Here is a 21946-nt window from a genome sequence, read left to right as displayed (position 1 = left end):
GATCTCACACATCTCACTGCTCTCTCTAGATAGTCATTGTGTCTCTATAGATAGAATACTATGGGATTGAATTTAGACCTTGTCTATTTCATAAAACGTTTCAAATTAACCTGTAAATACGAGTTTGTTACGATGTTCAAGATTTATAACAATGTTTATCTACACCACCACATCTCTTATTTTACATCAAAATAAATCGACAGATTCTCTACTCTCCAGATGCAGTTTGACCTTCGGTGTTATGGGTCAGCGTAGAAATTTGGATTATACAACTACTACCTATCTTCGGGTTCACACAATACTGTATTGCTTACACAATTAAATTATTGAGATTTTTCGGACTTACTATAGAGTGCTATCTTCAATTCGATGCTAAATCGAAACTGTCACTACTACATGTCGGCCTGTACAGTTTCAATTGGAGGGGATGGAGCTAACTGTCATTGGCTGGGACATAACCTAAAAGTGATCAACATGACCAACAGTTATCAATAGTTTTTTATCGCAGGCTTTTCGACAGTTCACCTTTCTTTTTTGGAATTCTTTCTTTCTAAATTATTACTAAGGTCTCGCTTAATACAGTTGGAAAATAGTAGGGATATGTGGGTTTAGTAGACATATGTATGAGTTCTGAGTCACGTGATAACTAGTATTTATTGGCTACCCCAGTACAATTGCTGAACTTGATGATGTGGATTCAATCCCAGAATGTAGACAACGCCGGTACATCTGTAGTAGGTTGTATGATTACCCAAGAAAATTCCAGTATCAGAAATGTCTAAATTATGTTTGAGGCAGGAAAGTGCGGGAAATTAAACATTAAGCTGTGGTTTTCTTAGCACATCGTGGTTAACATTAGGTTTGTGGTTTTTATGTATCATTACAAGAAAATGTTCAGTTTGGGACAAAATTTATGACAGATATGAATAATATAACAAACTTTTCCAAGTTTGGATGTTAAGTTTACTACAAATGTTTTAAATTCTTTTTTATTGTCAATTTATTGTTTGAGAAACATTTAGCTGATAAGTGTGTGTGTTCAAATTATCCAATACTGCAAAAATATTTTACCTGAGTGGAAATATTTATGAAAATCTAGTACAAAAAAGACGAATTGGAATTTCATGATATACACTGGACTAATGATTAAGAAGTAACATAACAAATTATTTTTTAATAAATTCCTATTTTGTTAAAGTCGAGTTTCTTGTTATCTTCCTGCTATTTATCGCTCATAATAAGCATTTAATCGTGCTTCTTCTTGCGATTAGTTGTGTAAGTGCATTTTACTTTTGCAATATTCTCTTAGCGCTTTTGTTTCTCTTTCTCTAAACTTTGCTTGCGTTGTGTTGTAGTTTTTTGTTTCCCTTTCTCACTGTCGGTATATGCGGGGTCGTTACTGTTAATCTGAGTTTATTAAGTACATTATTTTAATGCATTTTAATCCCACGTGTAATGCTACCTCAAATTAATAGTTTATAATTCGGCTACAACCAATATTAAAAGAGACAGAAACCATGCACACAAATAAATATATTGATTTTTTTGATTAGTAATTTCTAAGTACACTGATTTAATTTGGCATCCCTCTTAAAATCATTTCTTTATGTATGATGTAAATATAAAAATATTCTACACGAAATCGCGTTCTATACGTTTCAAACAGTTGATTAAAATAGATAAACAACAATAATACGCTATGTTCACACCTATGTGATACAAAGTTTACTTTGAACGTGTGACTTATTCGTGTGATTTGTGTGTGGTGATTAAGACTATTTATTCACCAATGCATTTCTAACGGAGAATTCTTCAACTTTAAAGGCCAGTGGCTCAAATTAAGCAATTTTTTAGCGTCATGGCGATAAACACACTGAGATATTTTCCAAGTTAATTATAGGAATTGAAAAATCAATTGTTGAAAATTTCACACCAGGGAAGTCCAATAACTTGATACTAAATGTATCAGTGTTTACCATGGATGTGAATAATAACCATTAAGTTCCAATTGTATTGCGCTGAGGCTGCTAATGAAGAGCTAAACATTTTAGGTGAATTTCCCAGCGTTTTAACGGACAAAATTAGTAAACAGTTAAACTTAAACAAAAAACAGTTCAAGCGCTAAATAACCTAATATCAGATTTTATCCTCAATATGGCTGAAACTAATTGCAATTCAACAATTTCCTGTATTGACGCTTTGACTCGGTAAGAAATTATACATGTGGGCACTAAATCAATACTTCAGCCAACTTTCTTGATTTGGAAGGGTTATCAGTTATCCTATACGGGATATACATGAACAATATGACTAGTTAAGTCTCTTTATTACGTTTTCCACTTTCTTGAAGCCTGTTAACGGTCTACATACATTAATTAATCATTAATATTCATCATCATTATCACTGATCATTAATCACTGTTAGCTGACATTGTTTTTTTTTTTTTTTTTTTTTTTTTTTGCTGAAACAACATAAGCACATTCCCTGCAGATCAAAATTCTACTAATAATCACACCACTCCATATAAATTTACTTAGGTAGTTGGGCATACATACTAAACATTTTAAGTACTGCACATCAACACATTTTAATAACAAATCACATGTTGCTGTAATAGACACTGTGTTATTATTGATAAGCTGTCACTCGTTAAGTTATTGTGACCATTGCATTGTATAGAAAACAATTACTGTTTTCTTACCATTGTTTATCTGTTTTGCTGGTGTTATTGCTATTACAAAGTAATTATCTTTATGAGTTTTTGTCGGTTTAATTTTATTATTTTTGTCATTGTTAAGTCCTGTCTTTCCATTATTGTTACCGTAAATATATGATTCTTGTAATAAAATTATGAGTTGTATTATTGTTGGTTTTTTGTTACTTGCTACTATCATTTGGATTTTTATTGTTACCTAGGTACTAATGTAAGTTGTATTTTAACTGTGATAGAACTATCGGTTATCATATATGTTTATTTTCTAGTGTGAGAAACGTGGGATGTCAGACTTTGTTCAGCTGGGAGGCAGTGAAGGATTGGACTTGTCAACTTACAGCGTTGTAGACTCTATTTGCGGTTTGGATTCCCTACCTGGTCAGTCTCTAATCAATAAAAATTCTAGTCTACAGTTTTTATTTTGCAAACCTGTTTGTTTTGTAGTAATGAACTTAAACTTAACTTTACGTACTTACTGATCATGCGTGCACGTAATTTATATGTTGTCAGTGTTGACTTTGCGAATTCCTCGCCTCTCATTTATGAAAACAAAGTTTCTTGGAGGAGCAAAGAAATTAGTTTATTATGAAAAGAAAAAAAATTTATGGAAACAATATTGGATCACGAAAAATAATGATAACAGGAGAGAATACTAACTCACCAGGAACACGCTCAACAATTTGGTATGGAGAGCTAAAAAGCCTATTTTGAAACTAGAGTTGAGCACAGTAAGGACTGCAAAGAATTTTGGAAATGTATGCTGTATAGTGGTAAGCAAGGACAGTTATCACGTACCTCCTGTTTTGAAAGTAAATTAAATAACTAAATATTTTGTTAATATGGGATCATTTTACAAAACTTGAAAAGTTGGAAAATGTTTATAAACTGAACAAAAAGCCTAGTCTCAATACAGAATTTATATTTATGGAGGTGTCTGAAGAACAAGTAAAGATGGCCATGAATGAAATAACCTCCAGAGCGGTGGGCGCTGATAAAATAGGGATTGAGACGAAAGCAGTTAGCCCATATGCTAATGAGGTCTTCGCTCATCTGGTAAACAAATCACGGATTCTATGTAAATTTGCTGGAAGATGAGCACAGTTCAACCGCTATCAAAAAAGCAGAGCCCTTCCTGAGTCAGTAATTTTAGGCCTATATCGATTCTGCCTGCCATGTCAAAAATAGTGGGAAAATTGGCTATTCAACAGCTATTTAAGTTCATGGAAAACCAGAATATTTTACCGAAGCTTTAATCAGGATTTAGGAGAAACCAAGGCACCTGTACAGCACTTCTCAACCTATTTGGCTTGATTGAGGCAAAAGATGGGGGCAGGTAGCTCGTTAGTTTTGCTTGACTACTCTCAATCCTTCGACTCTAAAGTCATAGTTTACTACTTGCCAAACTAAATTTCTTTGGTTTCAAGGATGGTGCCATAAGCTGGTTCAAGTCGTGCAACAGTGAGAGGATTCAGTTGACAAGATTGGGTACAGAAGACTCGGACCCTCTGGAAAAGCGTAGAGGTGTTCGTCAGAGAAATTTGCTTTGGGCCAGTCTTGTTTACCATATACACTTCTGATTTGAACAGTTGCGCTAGTCATTGACTTCCAGCTTCACACTTATGAGCCACTTTTCCATAGTGAGACAATAGCAAATCTTAACTCGGATATGGAAAATTACGGTCGTGGTCAATGCAGCACGGACTCAAGTTAAACTCTGGAAAATGCACAGTACTCTTTGTTGCAGCACCGGCTCTGATGCAGAGGATCAAAGAAGAAAATGTGCGGACAGACTCGGAACGACAACTTGAGTGTGAGTGACATTGTTAAAACACTAAGAATCGTGTTAGACAGTGCACGCTCTTTCTCAGACCACGTTACCTATGTCACTCAGACAGCGATGGGGAGACTACGAGGAATATACGGGTTCAAATTAATACTACCGGATCTGTGAAGGTGTGCCTAGGCTTCAACACCGAGGCTAGGTTTTCTCCGCGATACTCGTCAGAACAACCAGCTTCATTTCTCGAGAGTGAGGCTGGAAATTTGCAGAAGGGGATTCTCCTACTTTGGTCCGAAGCTGTACAATGATCGCGACTGAAATGTAAAAGATAATAAGGAACGTAGTTTTAAAAATAGACCAGTCAAGTATTCAAGTATTTTTCTCCCAAATTTAGTTAGTATAGTTTATGTAAAGATTAACGTTTTGAATAGTTGTAATTTAGTCAACAATGTACATTGTGTGGAAAACAATGTACATTGACAGTACCTCGCAATAAAAGGCATTTTACTATTATTACTATATCAAAGTGTTTTAAATTACATTTTTATATTATTATATTATATAAATGAAATTATATTATCTATTTAATAATAATATTTATAATTTATATACATACATATATATTATATAAAATAAATATTATATATATATATATATTATTTATATTTTAAATTATTATTTTTATATTATTTATGCCTGCTTAACATTACGCTTGCATTAAGGTTTTTGATACCTAAAGAAAAGGATAGATTGCAATCCTCAACACGTAGTGCTCATTTGGCGATGAAAAATGGCCGAACACCTGATGTCCTTTCAAATCACCCATCGTAAACAAACTTTAAACATATAGTTATACATAATTTTGTTTTTTGTAACATACGATTCTCTTTGCTACACCACAATTTTTTAAAGAGTGCGGATTTCTTTGTCACAATGTTTACTAATTTGGAATAAATAATAATTAAATCACTATTGCAAGTTAGTCAATGTATGTACATGATGATATAACTCTGTTGTGATTACCTATTTCAATTTATTTTATCAATACGGTGCTGTGAAAAATATCGAGATCGACTTATCGAGTCTTGTCACTTTGAGTAAACACTCCCACTTCCCCTCCAACATCGAGGTATCAAATGTGACAAGCTTCCCTATCCCATGTGACTCAGGTAAAGTGTACTCAATTTTCCAGCCCACTGAGCGGTTCTCAACACTGGGCCGATCTCCGCTTAACAAGTTGTAAGGTGGTGGATCGCTTTGACACCAGATACTACTTTAATTACTTTAATGTGTTTGCCTCTTCACTTCTCTCAACTGTCGTTTTCTTGTCGCGGTTGTTCTTTATGGTGGGTTTCAATTTAAACTCATGCTCCCCAACATAATACATTGAGCAGAGTATCCAACATTTTTGTTAGTGGACAATATTTTAATAACTTACCTAACAATGATTTAATTACTGCTATTGATATAATTAACTGTCTACGTAGTTTTATATTATTTAAATGATGGCTAAAGGATAGTAAGTTTACTCTTCAATTTAATACGTTACATAGTTTAAACAAAAACTATGGATGTTCAACCAATCATACAAGTTTGCTGTACCAAATGAAGGAACTTTAAACTTATAATAATTACAGTTTAGCAATAAATAACAAGAATCTGCTGACTGACGACTAGCCTCTACGGGAAAAGTTTCCCCGTTGTCTTTTAGTGGAATAAAGTTTTAATGGTTAAAGTGTTATGGTTTAATGGAGGTTGATTGTTTTAATGGTAATTACTTTTTATTAAATGTAATGTACTTTTAATTAATGCCATTATTTTGAGGAGTATAAAATTATAATTGTTTACTCCATGATTATATTTATATATCACAAAACGAACGTACCCTTACTTATTTAACTGTTTTAACTTAGTTTACTTATATCCTTCAATAGTTCCAAATTGATAACTAAATAATTATTAAATGATGAAATACAATTATTTCCTTGTAAGAGTTTTGATGCATTGCAAAGATTTAAAATCGTTCTGTCAATAAATAGCCATTTTTGTTAAACAATTGTCACTTTATCTCCCAAATATTCAAATCCAAGTTTTAAAATGTCCAAAAAAGTTGTAAATATGTTACATGTACCAAAAATATTATCTTTGAACATACATTTACGTACCTAACTTAACAATGCTTTCAGTTACTATTAAAGCGGAGTGTTATGACACGGTTGATCAAATTAACCATAGTTGCGGGGTAGTTAAAAATGCATTTACTTAAGAAGTTTAATGTGTACATCGCATGTTGAGCAATCAGTAACATAATATGGACTTTCAATATGCGTATTATACACTTGGTAAATGAATTGTACAAATTAGTAAAATGTACAGAAAATATTGAAATGTTGAAATATCAGGTAGATATGTAACAGATCAATGATAACTTTAATAAGTCCGGGATCAGTCGTGAACATGTAAATGGAATGAAATAAAAACATTTAAAACTATTTATGCTTTAATAATTGTATATTGAACAAATTTTGAATGCACATATTCTGGTAAATATAATTATGTACAGTAATTATTATTGTGATCTATTAAGACTACATACATTAACTTTTATGAATATTAGAATATTTTGTTGAAAGCTATTAAATAAACAATAAATACACAAATTGCAGTTAGTAACAATATCTGGGCCTACCAGTGCTTAAAAACAAATATTTATATATATATATATATATATATATATTATATATATATATATATATATACTGTATATATATATAACTACAAAGTAGGTGTACTATTTATGATAATCAATTAAAACTTTTTCGTGGGGCTGTGAAATTGGCTGTTAAAATCTATTATTTATTGTTCTAATCAGTGTGCTAAAATAATAATCGCTACTAAAAGTATGCTACCTATACTAATGATCACTAATGAATGTGTGGGAGTTAATTGACGTTTAATGTAGATAGAGAAGAGTGGATATGACTGAAGGTGTGTGAAATCAGTGACCACTACTAGATATCGGGAGGATTAGTTATCAGTGATGTAGGTGTAGGAGAGTAGTGATTACTACTGCAGGTTTGCGAGATTAATTACCACTGCTGGATGTGATGGATTGGGAGATTGTTTCTAGAGATGTGGAAATTTAGTGCTCAGTGCTGGAGATAAAAATACTAGAGGTCACTGCTGGACGTGAAATATACTAATTTGTACCTATATTATGAAACGCATGGTACAAGGTGACGATACATGTTTCTAAAATTATCTCCAATACTTCCAAAAACTAAAAACATTTACTCCAAAATCTCAATCCGTGTTCGATACGCTTACAAGAGGGGTTATAAGGTTAAACTCTTAATACTTAATTACATGAGTGTATAGTCGGAATATATTAAAAATATAATTTAAATCTTGCAATATAAAATCTGATATTAAAATTACTATTGTACAAAAGGGGTAGTGACGATAAATTCCCTCGCACAACAAACATTTTATTTTTGTGATCATTTACCTTGTATTTGAGAGCGGTGTATAAGTGATTAGGGCTGCGCTACTGGGCTCAGAAAGGTGGCCTTCAAGAAAGTTTAGAAGAGATTCTCAAGTCACATGTGCACCAAGCAAGGTACGGCCACGTATAGTACAGAATTTATAGCATGACCGGTGACTTCGAGATGCGCCGTAGGCAAAGACGGAACTAAAGTGGTGGGGGGTGGAGCGGCTCAGTCTGTTGCCGTATTTAGCCTTGTGAACTTCGGTCTCCAGTCTTCTATACGTGCCGCCCAAAAAACATTCGCTTGTGCCAATTCACGAGTTGTAATACAATTTGTGAATTAATTGCGTTGTGCTCATTACGTTTTAAGTAAAGAGTTTGAGATGGATCATAATGTAAAAAGTAAAATTGGAGGTAGAAAGGTTATACACGGCCAAGCAAGAGAAGTGCTTCCCATTTTATGAAACGGGAAGCAGAAACCAACACACTTATAAATTTGAAGAAAGTTCAACAGCGTGTCGTAGAGGCAACTGGAATTTCTGAAAGTACGCTGAGACGAATTTTGAAGGAGGAAAAAAATAAGTCCAATTGGCAATTCTTTTAGTACGCCCAACAAAGTAAGAAAACGCAAACATACTAAAAGTAATCTGGACAATTTTGATTTGGGTGTAGTTCGAAGAACAATAAATAATTTTCATCGACAACGGGGTTTTGCTATGTTAACTATTGCGTGTGGATCGTTGGCGTTATTGTTATTTTAAGTATACATCATTAAATTAACTTGATACAAGTTGGTAGATAAAACTGAGTTTTTTTCTTATTCTACTGTGTATATTGACAAATTAGTTTAACCAGTTTTATATTAATTTTTAATTTAGCAGCTAGGCTATGTCAGTTGAAAATTTTGTAGTGTATAATTGTATCTACTATCGTAAATCCTGAAGCTTACACGGTTAGTATATGATAAATTGGATTTTAATGGCTAACAAAGCGTAACAATTACAATTCCGAACTGTTGTCGTCGTTGGAGATCAAGAATAATATAAATTCCTACCCTTTCCCAATTTATGAGAACCCTTTCTTACCACCAGGTATCTCTACTGCGAACTCATTAGGAAGGGTGAGCTATGAACACAATTTCGGCAGAACATAGTCATTGTTAAGATCACGTTCATCCGGTCCCAATATTTCCAAGATTTCCTGTATTGAATTCCCCATCATAAAAGTCCGTCGCCGTAACTTCAAAAGAGTCTATAAATGTTCAAATATTCTCAAGGTCTCCTATACTAAATTGCTTATCATAAAAGACCACCGTGGTAAGAACATAAGGGTCTAGAAATGTTGGCAAACACTACAATATTCGGCTCCCGCCACCACCATGAGCCGGGAGCCGAAACCTCTCAGTAGGGTTAGTAGCACCGTATTCACTCCCCTACTTTAGATTGTGCCCCCACGCGCTCAACTCCTCCACTCCTCACGCGCATCCCACCGGTCATGCTATAACTTCCCTAGAGTACCTCTGGTAACCTGTTACTAGAGTAACCTCGTACTCTGGTTAACCTGTTCAATTTGAAAATAATATAGATAACCAATTGTACGAACCATCTACCATTCTAAGATTGTAAGTCTCAACTTCATAATATGTGAGTCTTGATCGATTTCTTGTGAGACTCATTGAGTCTTGGTTTAGTTTTGTAGTTGAAGAACTTACACTCACTACAATGGCCAGCAATGTAGTCTATTTATTAAGGATAATCCATTGCAAGGATTACGAGGGGATATCCCCAAGGTGGCGTCCTTTCTACCTTTCTGTGGAACCTACTTGTAGACGACTTGCTTACGTCCTTGAACAGTAGTGGCGTCTTAGTACAGGGTTATGCAGATGAAATTGTGATTCTTGTGAGTGGCAAGTCATGGAATGACCAATGTAGCTCTGAACATAATGGGGTAGATGGGGCAATGTAGACGTGTGATTTGTGGGTCTTCAGGACTTAAGCCGAAGCTTCTGTATTGGCTTTGTGTATCCGTGGAAGACCTGCATTAATGTTTAGGGCTGCCCTCTGGTGGTCAAAGACGGAGGCCAGGTTTGTGGTAGCTAGTCTAGCTAGCATCCAATGGAAGCTAGTCTTTGCTATAACCTCGCCCTGAGGAAGCATCTTCACAGAGCCGGCATTTGCCGGGAGGATTCACACTGTAGATTGCGTGACGGGCAAGATGAAACTGCTGTACACGTGCTCTTTGTATGTCCTCCAGTATGAAGTACCTCCACATTATGGTAGTCTGGAAAATAGTAGTGAATTTCCCACAGGAGGACCTAATCGGTTATTTTAGATGTTTTGTAGAACTGCTGAAATTGTGAACTGGCTTCATGGTATACTTACGGGGTGCGCAAAAGGCCCTTGAGGCTTAATCGCTTTGCAATAGGCCTCTCCTTAGACGAAGAGGAAGGTTAACCGATAATTATATACCTTCTCAATTGTCTAAATGATCAAAGGAAGCTATTAATACTGTAAGGATTTATTATGGGAAATACCATGGCTGATAATTTTAAAGACAAGAAGTGTTTAATTTTAAATGTTTTAAATTTGACAAACAAGAGTTACTAAAATTAAATAATTCTTGTCGGAACATAGCTAAAAGACGAAAGGTAAGCTAACTATTGACCCTTTGTTTGTTTTATAAGCTTTTATGATAAAATCTCCTTGTTTATTTTAATATAATTTATAATTTTATTCATTGTGAAACTGAGAAAGTGTCAGACACTAAAAGCTGCAGCTTTGCTGTAATCAGGATGACCAGACGACCTCCTTTTGGAGGACATGTCCTTAGTTACTGGTTGTCCTCCCGGTATGTAACTAAAATATAAATGCCGGGATTTTAATCATTGCGTATCACAGACAATATGTACATGTAATCGCATGAAGTCGTAAAGAAAAGAGCCTTAAAGGGAGATATACGCGTATTTTGGGCAAAACACTTAATAAAGACTTAATAAAGACAATTTTGTTATAGTACGTTTAATTGTGAGTGCACTTATGTGACATATATGTATATTTCACTTTTTATTGAATGTATGATTATTTTTTATAATCTTGCTTGCACAAAATCTTAGCACGAAACGAAATACACGCCTAAAATAGCACAATCACGTCATGCATACAAATATTACGTTCTAGTAAAATTATTTTTTTATGTTGACTAACTTGAACGCTCTCTGTTTTACCACTGTTACAGTTCTCAGTTTGAAGGCGCTTCAAATAATAATAAAAAACTAGACTAAACTCTATAAACCTTAATATATAAAAATTGCTAGTTTTCCAAATTTACACAGTTTTTATTAATATTTTGCACAAAGGAGTCCTATTAGTTGTAGAATAAAAAGCCCAAACATTAAGTGTCGACCGCCTGGGGATCTATCCTCTGAATTAAATGCACATTAGACGTGCGTTCATGATTATTATGGAAGATTTCATTGAGGCCATTTGTTTGGATTTGTCTCAGGAGTGATTTTTCAAACATGAAAGTACGTCTAACGTGCATTTAATTTAGACGATATATCCCTTGACGGTCGGCATGACATTTTGGGCGTATGTATGTTATACCTGTAGTATAGCTTACAGAGTATCTGAGTTCAAAGTTTTATTGAGACCATTTGTTTAGATCTTTGTGTTTCAGACGATAGATTCCCAGACGGCTGACACATGATGTTTGGGCTTTTGTTTTATTATACAACTAACATAGCACCTTTGATGACGATTGTCAAGATGGCGGTTGGTGATGAAGTTGAGAATTGTCTTTGCTGTAAATTAATTGTAAACGAGAGTGACATTGCTTTAAACTGTGATGGTTTTTGTAAAGAATGGTATCATGGATCATGTGTGAAGATCTCGAGCGATGAATACGACAAAATTAACGTATTGGCATCTAAGGTAAAGTGGTATTGTAATTCTTGTTCAGAGAAGGTTGAACGTAAGATATCAAAAGTAGGCAATGTTGATGACTTTCTTGGATTGAATAATACAGTTAAACAGCTAGTTGAGATGGTAAAGGGTGTTTGTAATAACAATGTTTGTGTTGGTGAGAAACTGAGTGAAGTTTCATTCGAAAATTCTAGGTTATGTAACGAAATCACATTGGTGAAACAAGACATTGACAAACTCTTTAAAGTTGCACCTACTACATTTTCTGGCTTAAATGGTTCATATTCTCCACCAAATGTCAGAAATGCGAACACTGTGACGAATGCGGTTGACGACGTCGTTGCAGCATCTAACCCTATTACTAAATTGGACAATGGCCTAGGTGCAGACCGGTTTCATAAAGTAAGCAGTAGGCTTTCTGCCAATAATAGTGATGGTAAGTCTAAAGGAAACAAAATGAACAGAAATCGAACTTTTACGAACTCTACTTCTGAGTGTAAGGTTGTTAATTACCAGAGAAAACGGGGGTTACAATCTGCAGTGTCGAACAATAGTAGTGTTTCAGAGGAACAGGAAAATCTAACAAATACAAAACCTAGTAATAGGCCTATGTATGTTGGAGGTTCTCTTTCCAACAGTGTTAATAGGCCTAAATCCGATAACACTTACAGAGATGCATTAAAATCAAATGTTAGGCCTAATTATAAAGTAGTGTATGGAACAAAGGCTGTTAGTGGTAACAACGCCCTAAAACCTGCACAGAGGCTATTTTGGATCTTTTTATCAGGACTTGATGCTTCCGTTGGTACTGATGACATTATAACCTATCTTAAGGAGTAACATGAGTCTGACTCATATGTTTGTGATAAGCTAGCTACAAGATACAATAGTTATAGTTCTTTTAAAGTTGGAGTTCCACATGAATTAAATGAAGAACTGATGCACCCTAATCTATGGTACCAAACTAACTCTCTATGGTACCAAGGTTGTGTTGTTAAGAAATACAGGTCCCCTAGGAATAAGATGGTGGGTAAAAGTGATGTTTTAACACAAGACAAAGAATTGATCAGGGGGTCATAAACCAAGAGCCTAACTCAGGCCTACCTACACATATGAACGCAAACTGTAATTTTAATGGGAACCAATCTAGTCATTTGTGACAGTGGAAACATTTTAATCAATTAACTGTTGTTCATTGGAATGTTCAAGGTATTTTAAACAAAATTGACGAAGTGAACTTGTTAGTCATGGAAACGCATGCGGACATATTGTGTATTAGTGAACACTGGTTGAGCTGTGATGAACTGGCTGGAGTTACAATTTCTGGTTTCTTGTTGCTCAGCGCTTTCTGTAGGCCATCCCACCGCAGAGGAGGTACTGCGATATTTCCCAAAACAGGACTAAATGGTGAAGAACTGTCTTTTCTAGTTGAATTATCTAGTCAGTATGTATGTGAAATATCAGCTGTAGTCTTTAAGGAGTTTTACCTAATTTGTATTGAGATTTATCGTGTGCCTGATGATAATAATTTTGAGGGTTTCATTGAGCACTTGTACACTTTATTGCACACCTTAACTGTTAGAAATACGTTCAGTGCACTATTATGTTATGTGGTGATTTTAATGTTGACCTATTAGTTAATGATGCCAAAAGTGCTAGATTTTATGATTTACTTTTAAGTTTTAACATCTTGACAACTATAAATGAAGTAACTAGACCAAGTAATAGCACACTTAATATGGGTACATGCATTGATAACATTGCTACATCAGTGCACTCTGACAGAATTGTTAATGCTTATGTTAGGCACACAGTGGTATCAGACCATCATCCAATTGTTGTAAAATGTGAACTTTCAAATGACGATGTCAACAGGCCACAAAAACCTAATCAAAGTTTGTTGAGAATGGTAAGGCCAATTGATGACATTAAATCATACTATTTTGTTTCTTTGATTAATAAGGTAAACTGGCTCAATTTGTATACATTAAATAGTATAGATGAAAAATTTGATTATTTTTTTAGTGTGTTTCAAAATATTGTTGACGTATTTTTTCCTGTAAAGTTTATTTCTGTTTTAAAAGATAAACGTCCTCATAAATGGTATAACACTGACCTTAGAGAACTGAAAGAGAACTGTTTATCTATGTATGAATTGTATAAATCAACAGGAATACCATATTTTAAGGACTGTTATTTTAAATTAAAGAAGAAATATAAAAATGATGTGAAAACATGTAAGTTTAATTTTAATTGTGAAAGAGTTATATCTGCAAACAACAAACCTAAGATTATATTGTCTATTGTAAAAGAGAACTTGGGTAAAAATGATAAACCAGTAAGGACTGCCGATAATGAATGTAGCCTAACACCGTGTGGTTTTAACAACTTCTTTGTAAATAGTGTAAATGAAATTTTAAGTAATGTGCCAAATTCTAGTCAGTCTGTGATATACTATTTAAGCAAGTTAAACTTTGATATGTCTAATTTTAATTTTTTTATTTCTAATGTAACAGTGGAAGAAATCTACAAAGCTATACATTCTTTAAGTAACAGCTCAAGTTTAGATGTGTATGGTTTCAATTCCAGATTGTTAAAGCTTGCTGCACCTTTTATTGATGAGATTTTAGCCTACTTAATGAACGGTTGTATTGATTGTGGTGTTTTCCACAGTGTTTGAAACTGATAAAAGTTGTTCCTTTGTTTAAAAAAGGTGTAAGGTTAGATTACAAAAATTTTCGGCCAGTGTCCATAGTACCTGTAATATCAAAAGTGTTTGAGATCTTGATAAATAGGCAAGTTATTGATTACTTTGAAAGTAATTCTCTCCTATCGGATAGCCAGTATGGTTTTAGGCCTAAGAGAGGCACACTTAATGCAGTTGTAAACTTTGTGAAAAATTGTGTTTATGATTTAGATGATAAGAACGTTGTAGTTGGTAAGTTTTTTTATATGTCCAAAGCTTTCGACACTGTAAAACATGACATTTTGTTGGATAAGCTTAAGTTCTATGGCTTTAATGATTTGAGTTTACAGTTTTTTAAATCTTATCTTAATGACAGACATCAAATGGTAGCCTATGATGGGAGTTATTCAGAGTACACCCAAGTCAAAGTAGGTGTCCCGCAAGGCTCAATATTGGGCCCTTTAATGTTTATTATTTATGTAAACGACCTTCCAGCTTCTATAAGTCTTAATAACTCAATTAGCACGTATATGTTTGCAGATGGCCTTGCTGTTTTAGTCAATGATAAAAATAAAATCTTAACACATTACAATTTACTCAGAGCAGACTCAATTGTAAGGGACTAGTGTGCTGCAAATTATCTTTTTTTGAATCAAAAGACCCAGAATCTTGACTTTAGCTTAAGATACAACCCTAACAATGAATGTGTTAAGTTTTTAGGTATTTACCTTCAAGAAAATATGAAATGGAATATTTACATTGAATCTGTATGTAAAAAAATATCTAAAGGTATTTTTATGTTATTAAGGCTGAAATTGGTTGTAAGTACTGAAATATTGACTGCAGTTTACTTTGCTCATATACATAGCCACTTGTCATATGGTTTAGTTGTCTGGGGGAATGATTGTAACACTAAGATATTACTAACATTGCAGAAGAGAGCTATTAGGATTATTTGTAATGTGAACAGTAGAACACATTGTAAACCTTTGTTCAAAAAACTCAAGATTCTGACCGTTCCTTCTTTGTATATTCTTAATGTTTTAAATTATATACAATATATATCGAATGAAATTCCTAACAATAGATCCATACATAGCTATTCTACTAGAAATTGTTTACATCTCAGAACCAACCATTGTAATTATCAGACAACTAAAAACAGCTATGTAGAATTAGGTATAAAATTATATAACCTACTGCCAGATAATGTAAAAAGTTTAAACCTAGTTAGTTTTAAGAATTATATGAAAAACTTGCTAGTCAATCTAGCTGTATACAGTATTGATGAATTTGTAGAATGTATTCAACAATAATGAAGGCTGTGTTATGAAATAAGTATTCATGCTGTGAACAAATTTGACGATGCCATGCTGTGTATTGTAGTAACGGCAATAAAGCTTTGATTCTTGATTCTTGATTTGCGCAAAATTTTAGAAAGAAAAACTGTGTATATTTGGAGAACAAGTGATTTCTTTTTATATTAATTTTGATACAGTTAATAAACTAATAAGGCAACATTTTGAATTATTTTAAGCGCCTTCCTACTCAGAACTGCAACGTGTACTCACAAAATACAAAGAGCTGATATCTTTACGGTCTGGACGACAAAGTTACGCTAACTTCACGGTGTTTTCTGTTTTTTCGTTGTTTTGCTGCCTTTGTCAGCTGGCCTTCTTTTCGGGTTTGTTTACAGTTTATATACTTCTCAATATTGCTAAAATGTTGTTCTGTGGTACAAAGTATTACTCATTTGTTCGAATTTGTAAACACGAGTAAAAATGACCCTAATAGGTGTTAAAAAAAGGAAATTGAGAGGAAATCTGTACACATCACGTACAGCAGTTGAGAGTAGGCGTAGAAGTCAAGGTTTGGTTAGTCCTTAGGTTGAGGTTAGGTCTAGGCCTAAGACTACTTCCTCTGCATCAGATAGAAAATTGGGGAAGTTTTGTAACGTCCTGTCTAAATTGTTAGTGCTAGACAAAACATACGTTATCTATGATTTCGGAATTAATCTAATATAACGTTATCGGTCACATAATTATTGCATTTTATAAGGAAGCAATTGTCATACCAAGTAATCTAAGCCTCCGAGCGTCCATCGTATTTTGTAAAATGCATATATCCGTTTTGTGAGGTTTTGCAGATTGTCCTTGTAAAATTTAGAATGAATCTAGATAGTAACAAATATAAAGTGTTATGTATATACCCCTTTTTTGCAAAGAACTGTGCTTTCAGACTGTGTAGCTATGAAAATTGTTTTGTTTGGAAATTTTTAAAAAGTTAAACAAAAAGTAAAACAAAATTTGCAATAAACTATGCATATGTATTTAAAATACTACACATATTCAAAATTCTGAATAGCTAAGTTGTAGCCTAGGAAATTTTGTCCTGAAAATAGAAATTTATAATGTTGAACTGTTATATCAGTAATTTTTGAAACAATATTTGTATGTATAAGTGCACGTTCGAAATTTTGTCCTACTTGCGGTGGTTATATAACTATGTTTTAACTTTTTATATTATACTAAATACAGTAGCAATACAACATTTAGAATAGCCTACTTGTAGGAAATTTTGCAATGAACACAGTAATATACATTGTAAGTTTTTTTAGCAATCCATAATATTTACACATATAGAAGAAAGTCAAAATAGTGATTATCTTTTATGAAAAACATAAACAATATTTACATGCAATAATTTAATTTCTAAGAATTAGTAACTACACATAACAAACTGAAACGAAAACCAGGACAAAATAGACTGTAAACAGGGAAATTTACACGTTCGTATCTGAGCAACAACAAACAATTCAAACACACTTTGCTGGAAACAACAGCTGATGAAAATGATGTAGACTAATGTTTGGTACAGAGGACAAGAAATCGAAAAACCACTAAACATAAAGAAAAACTCATGTTTTGAACGGTGTAGGTTACAAAGCGATTTGATCGGTATTAGCATCGGCAAAATGAGTTTAAAGACATGAATGTCTATCATCCAAATTTTTTGGAACTCGTAAAAGTCCGTCAAAAATATTCATGATGGACGCTTGGAGGGTTAAGGTTTCGAGCCCAGGAACTGGAATAGAATATTATAATAGAAATGGAACAAAGTTATGGAGCTGGAATTGTGTAGCTAGCCTCATACACTGCTGATACAAAATGCTGTCTCGAGGGCTAGCTAGCCTCTCACACTGCTGAGCCAGTGGTCGTCGTGTTCAAAATTATAGGTAGGTAACATTTCGGTCCACGTCCTCTCTCTCCATTTGATTAATGTAACATTGTTAAATCATCTTCTAATTTTATTTTGTTTCCAAATTATTTGATATATTATTGTATAGGCCTACTATTAATTTAAAGACCAATTGTGTAAGTGAGTAAAGATTTGAATTAATTAAACTTATTTATTCAAATTCAGTCACCACGTGAGTAGTTCATTTACCTGAGTTAAAACCATCAGAAGTTCTGATTAATTATTTAGGTGGGATTAGCGGAGTTACAGTTTGAAGTGTGTGTGAGGATTTGCCCATCATTGTTATTGTAAATTCAATAATTTGTCTAAAGCCCTGTGCTAAAAGCTACTGCCTGTAAATAGGCTGCAGTATAATAAGCGGCCACCAACATAATCGACTCGAATCATTGATATTCATGACAATCTAAAAATACTGAAATCAAAATGTCAGACCAAATTATGGTATTTCAACTATCAATATAATTCTGCTGGTAAATAAATATATTAAATATAAATAAAAACTATCTATATTTATAAAAAGTTACAAAGAAAACAATAACATTTATTTATTCAAATAAATGAATGTAAAACCTTCTAATATTTCCAAGGATAAACGTTTCTGACTTGTGAAACAAGGAACAAACGTACGTCATTGTTCTTGCTGCCGTAAGTCAATATCAAACACGATTTCACTTGGAATTAATTTCCAAACATGATTTTACTTTGAATTAATTTTGAGTGATAATGTCGAAACTATACTTTTATATGTAAAAGAAATGTATTTGTTTCAGATTACATAAAATAACTAAACTTTATTTAAACTCTGTGTGAGCAGCATAGTACTTACAATTACTTTAGCTAATCTGAAATGGTATTTCTGCAGGTATTGATGACGTCAAAACTACATTCATGAATTAAAAAGTCATAGTTTGTTTGATTTCAGTTAAAATAGTACATAATTTTTCAGTATATTAATAATACCAAGTTTAGAATGTTCTCAAAAAAGTCTTCTCAAGTGCCTTTTTTGGAACGTTGTGTTTGTTCTGACTTTTCATGCAGCGAAACACTATTTGATTTACACCTTTAATTCTAGTTTTCATCTGATTTTGTAACAATCTAAAACATTGGTTGAATGTTTAAAAATACATTTTGAGACAGTAATTTTATTTTTTATAATGTTTTAAAACAACTTTTCTTGCGTTACTCTTGTTCATAACTAAATAAAGAATAATAATATGGGAAAAAACTTTTTTTGTCCATTTCAAGTGCCAAATCCCCTTAATGCTCTTTCCTCTTGCTGGATTATTTAAATAAAAGGATCACACAGTTTGATGAAGTTCAGTGTGTGAGTGGATGAATTAGAACAAGAAATTGACTGTTCTTACATTTTAAATATTACTTCAGATTTAACATACCTTCAAGAGTAATGTAACAGACAAAGGAATCTTTGACTAACTACAGCTTTTGAAAAAGTTTCTTGAAAATCAAAATGAAGACGACTTCTTGTTTAGTCAGTTGCTTCACGTGAAATGAGCAATACATTTTTTTTATGAAAAAATACTAAATGTTTTTCAGAACTTTCAAAGATTTATGAATTTTTTGCTTTACCCAGCTCTAACTACAGCAAGTATTTTCTATGGTTAGCACTCAATGGAGGTATGAGATGAATCAGTTGAAAATCAATTCTGTTAAGGGAATATTAGCTGTTAAATACAACTTGGCTTGTGCAGACTTTTACAAATATGTATTATTACACCCATCATTATTAAAGAAATATATCTTCAAGTGAAAAGTATCAGTAATGGGTAATTGTCTACACAGTGTTAACATAATTTACAAAAATTAAGAATGTAAATGTTACTTTACTTATTTTTAGACAAATAGTATTTTACTTTTTAATTTAACTTGTACAAGATATAATAAATACACTTATATGTATTGAAATATTAAGTGCATTATTAGAAAATTCACAAGATTAGGCTATTTATATATAGATTTGTCCTTTTTGTGTAAAAGTCCTTTGTTTAAACAAAATTCCTCTTTTTCAAATATTTGGCCTGGTCACCCTGGCTGTAATTTTTTGTTCTAATGTTTGCAGAACGTATAGTGGAGACCATATTCTGTGGAGTGACCACTGTACGTATGGTGTCTAGCGGGGAGTTTGACAATGCTGTGACAGTACAGCTGCGGCAAGCTGGCGAGGAGGATATCAATAGTGCATCTCTCATCTGCGGTCTCTGAGGTAAGTGACACACACCAAGGACATATTCAAAGTAACTTAAACCAGTTCCAGTCTGTAGTATTAGATTGATCCATTTATCAAATTAATGTTACAATTTCAATGTCCAAAATTATCACATGTTTCAACTAATTTCATTGATTAAACAAAAAAATCAGATTTTTTGTTTGTTTGTTGTGTTGATTAGTTGATTTGTTTAAGCTGGTATCAGTGATTCTTGCTAGGGATATACTAATATCATGTCCATCCATTTTTAACCCTGCAACTGGCTTTAAAGCAATTATTGATGCATTAACTACTTTTTCAAATGGTACTAATGTTGCGGGGACGGTTAGCGGGCTACCCGAGTGGCAAGATAACCCGTAACAAAGTTCACCTTGAAGAGTAGGAACTCAAGAGATGACTCGGTACATCGGGTTAAAAATAATTTTATTGAAAATAGTTACTTGGCACAACTCTGTTAACAACATGTAAAATGAAAACACCTGTATAAAATTACTACTGAGAATAAACTATCAACACTATACTTTGTGGTACTTATGTTTCATAATTCCAATATCTAACTATTCTGCCTACTACCGCGACTGGTTCCTCACTGTGCAGTCTGCGGAGACTGATCCCAACACCGTGACCGTTCCTCACTGTGCAGTCTGCGGAGACTGATAACTACTGCTGCGCCTCGCAGGGCTTAAATAACACAACCCATTAAGAGCGATTATCGCTCTGTACATATCATTGTCCAAAGTGCTAATGATCTGTAGATTGCTGTGTGAGCAGTGACAATTTGTTAATGGTAATGTTGTATATCTATTACTTATCTAACGTCTACTCTTCTCACGGTAACACTATTCCAGTTATTGATACACATTAAATGATACATACAATCATGGCCACATGTTCTTACATACCAACATGATTACAAAATAATGTTACTGTACAACACTAAGCTATTTTCGATGCATTAACTATGTTGTAATATCATCTTTCACAAGTAAATTTTTACTTTGGTTGAAATGAACACTTGTAAATTTAAAGATAAAGATACACAGATTTACATTATACCTTAAAACAATCCATAATTCCATTAAATTTGTCATTAGAAAATTTTAAATTTGGTTGTTCACATTTCTGATCGTGATTTGTTCACGTAATTGCAGAACACGCAAAAAACTACCTTATATTTGTCAAAATTCCCTGTTGAGAGTTTACGTTCTACTCAATCGTGAGTGTCATTATTGGAAAGGGTTTATTCTTGGTTTTCAGAAACATTGTTTCAATAGCCAGTAAGCAAATAAATGTAAAAACAATAGTTGTTCGAAAAGGTTTGCAAAAGCCCAAAATGCTTAATGCGTCGAAAAAAGGCTTCATTAAATAATATTATTTCTTTATACTCTATCGTTGTATAGAAGTAGTGAAACTCATATGAAAACAAAGAACTTCTGTAAGAAACAGTATTGTCACTGAAGACGATGAACTATTATTTTATTTTTGTTCGTTGCACAATCACCAACTCACCTAGTAGATAAGAATTTGCATATTATGGTTGCCATAGTGATTTCTCAGTTGTTATTACACCATTTGTCAATACTAGTGTATTATTTGCTATTGATTTGTAATTTTTTAGTATGTATAAAAAACCTGAGTAACATTTTATAAATTATTTAACTGAAAAATGTGGAAGTTTGTGTATGATTTTTACCTGCAGGTTGGCTTATGTTCATATGGATTTAATATTTTTATTGTTGAGTGTTAATTTGAACAGTAGTGGCATAAGGAATGTACTGGGTAGAGAATCAGAAGACAATGTTAGTTTGGTAGATATGGATGAAGTTTTATCTGACTTAGATGAACCATTGCCTAGTGAATTAAGTGCCTGATCCTCC

The 21946-nt window shown here is 33.3% G+C and overlaps 1 protein-coding gene across 1 annotated transcript in view; it reads left to right on the top strand.

Moving 5' to 3' along the window:
* LOC124369862 (corticotropin-releasing factor-binding protein) overlaps nucleotides 1–21946 on the top strand; it is a 157506-nt gene that overhangs the window by 120814 nt on the left and 14746 nt on the right. Inside the window, exons 6-7 of the mRNA XM_046827991.1 lie at nucleotides 2984–3092; nucleotides 19923–20066. Coding sequence (XP_046683947.1) covers nucleotides 2984–3092; nucleotides 19923–20065 — 252 coding nt within the window. The 3' untranslated portion in view covers nucleotide 20066. The remainder of the gene's footprint in view (nucleotides 1–2983; nucleotides 3093–19922; nucleotides 20067–21946) is intronic.

The sequence above is a fragment of the Homalodisca vitripennis genome, chromosome X (assembly GCF_021130785.1).
Source record: "Homalodisca vitripennis isolate AUS2020 chromosome X, UT_GWSS_2.1, whole genome shotgun sequence".
NCBI lineage: Eukaryota > Metazoa > Arthropoda > Insecta > Hemiptera > Cicadellidae > Homalodisca > Homalodisca vitripennis.
Note: the sequence above shows the minus strand (reverse complement) of the source record. Positions and strands in the feature narration are given on the sequence as shown.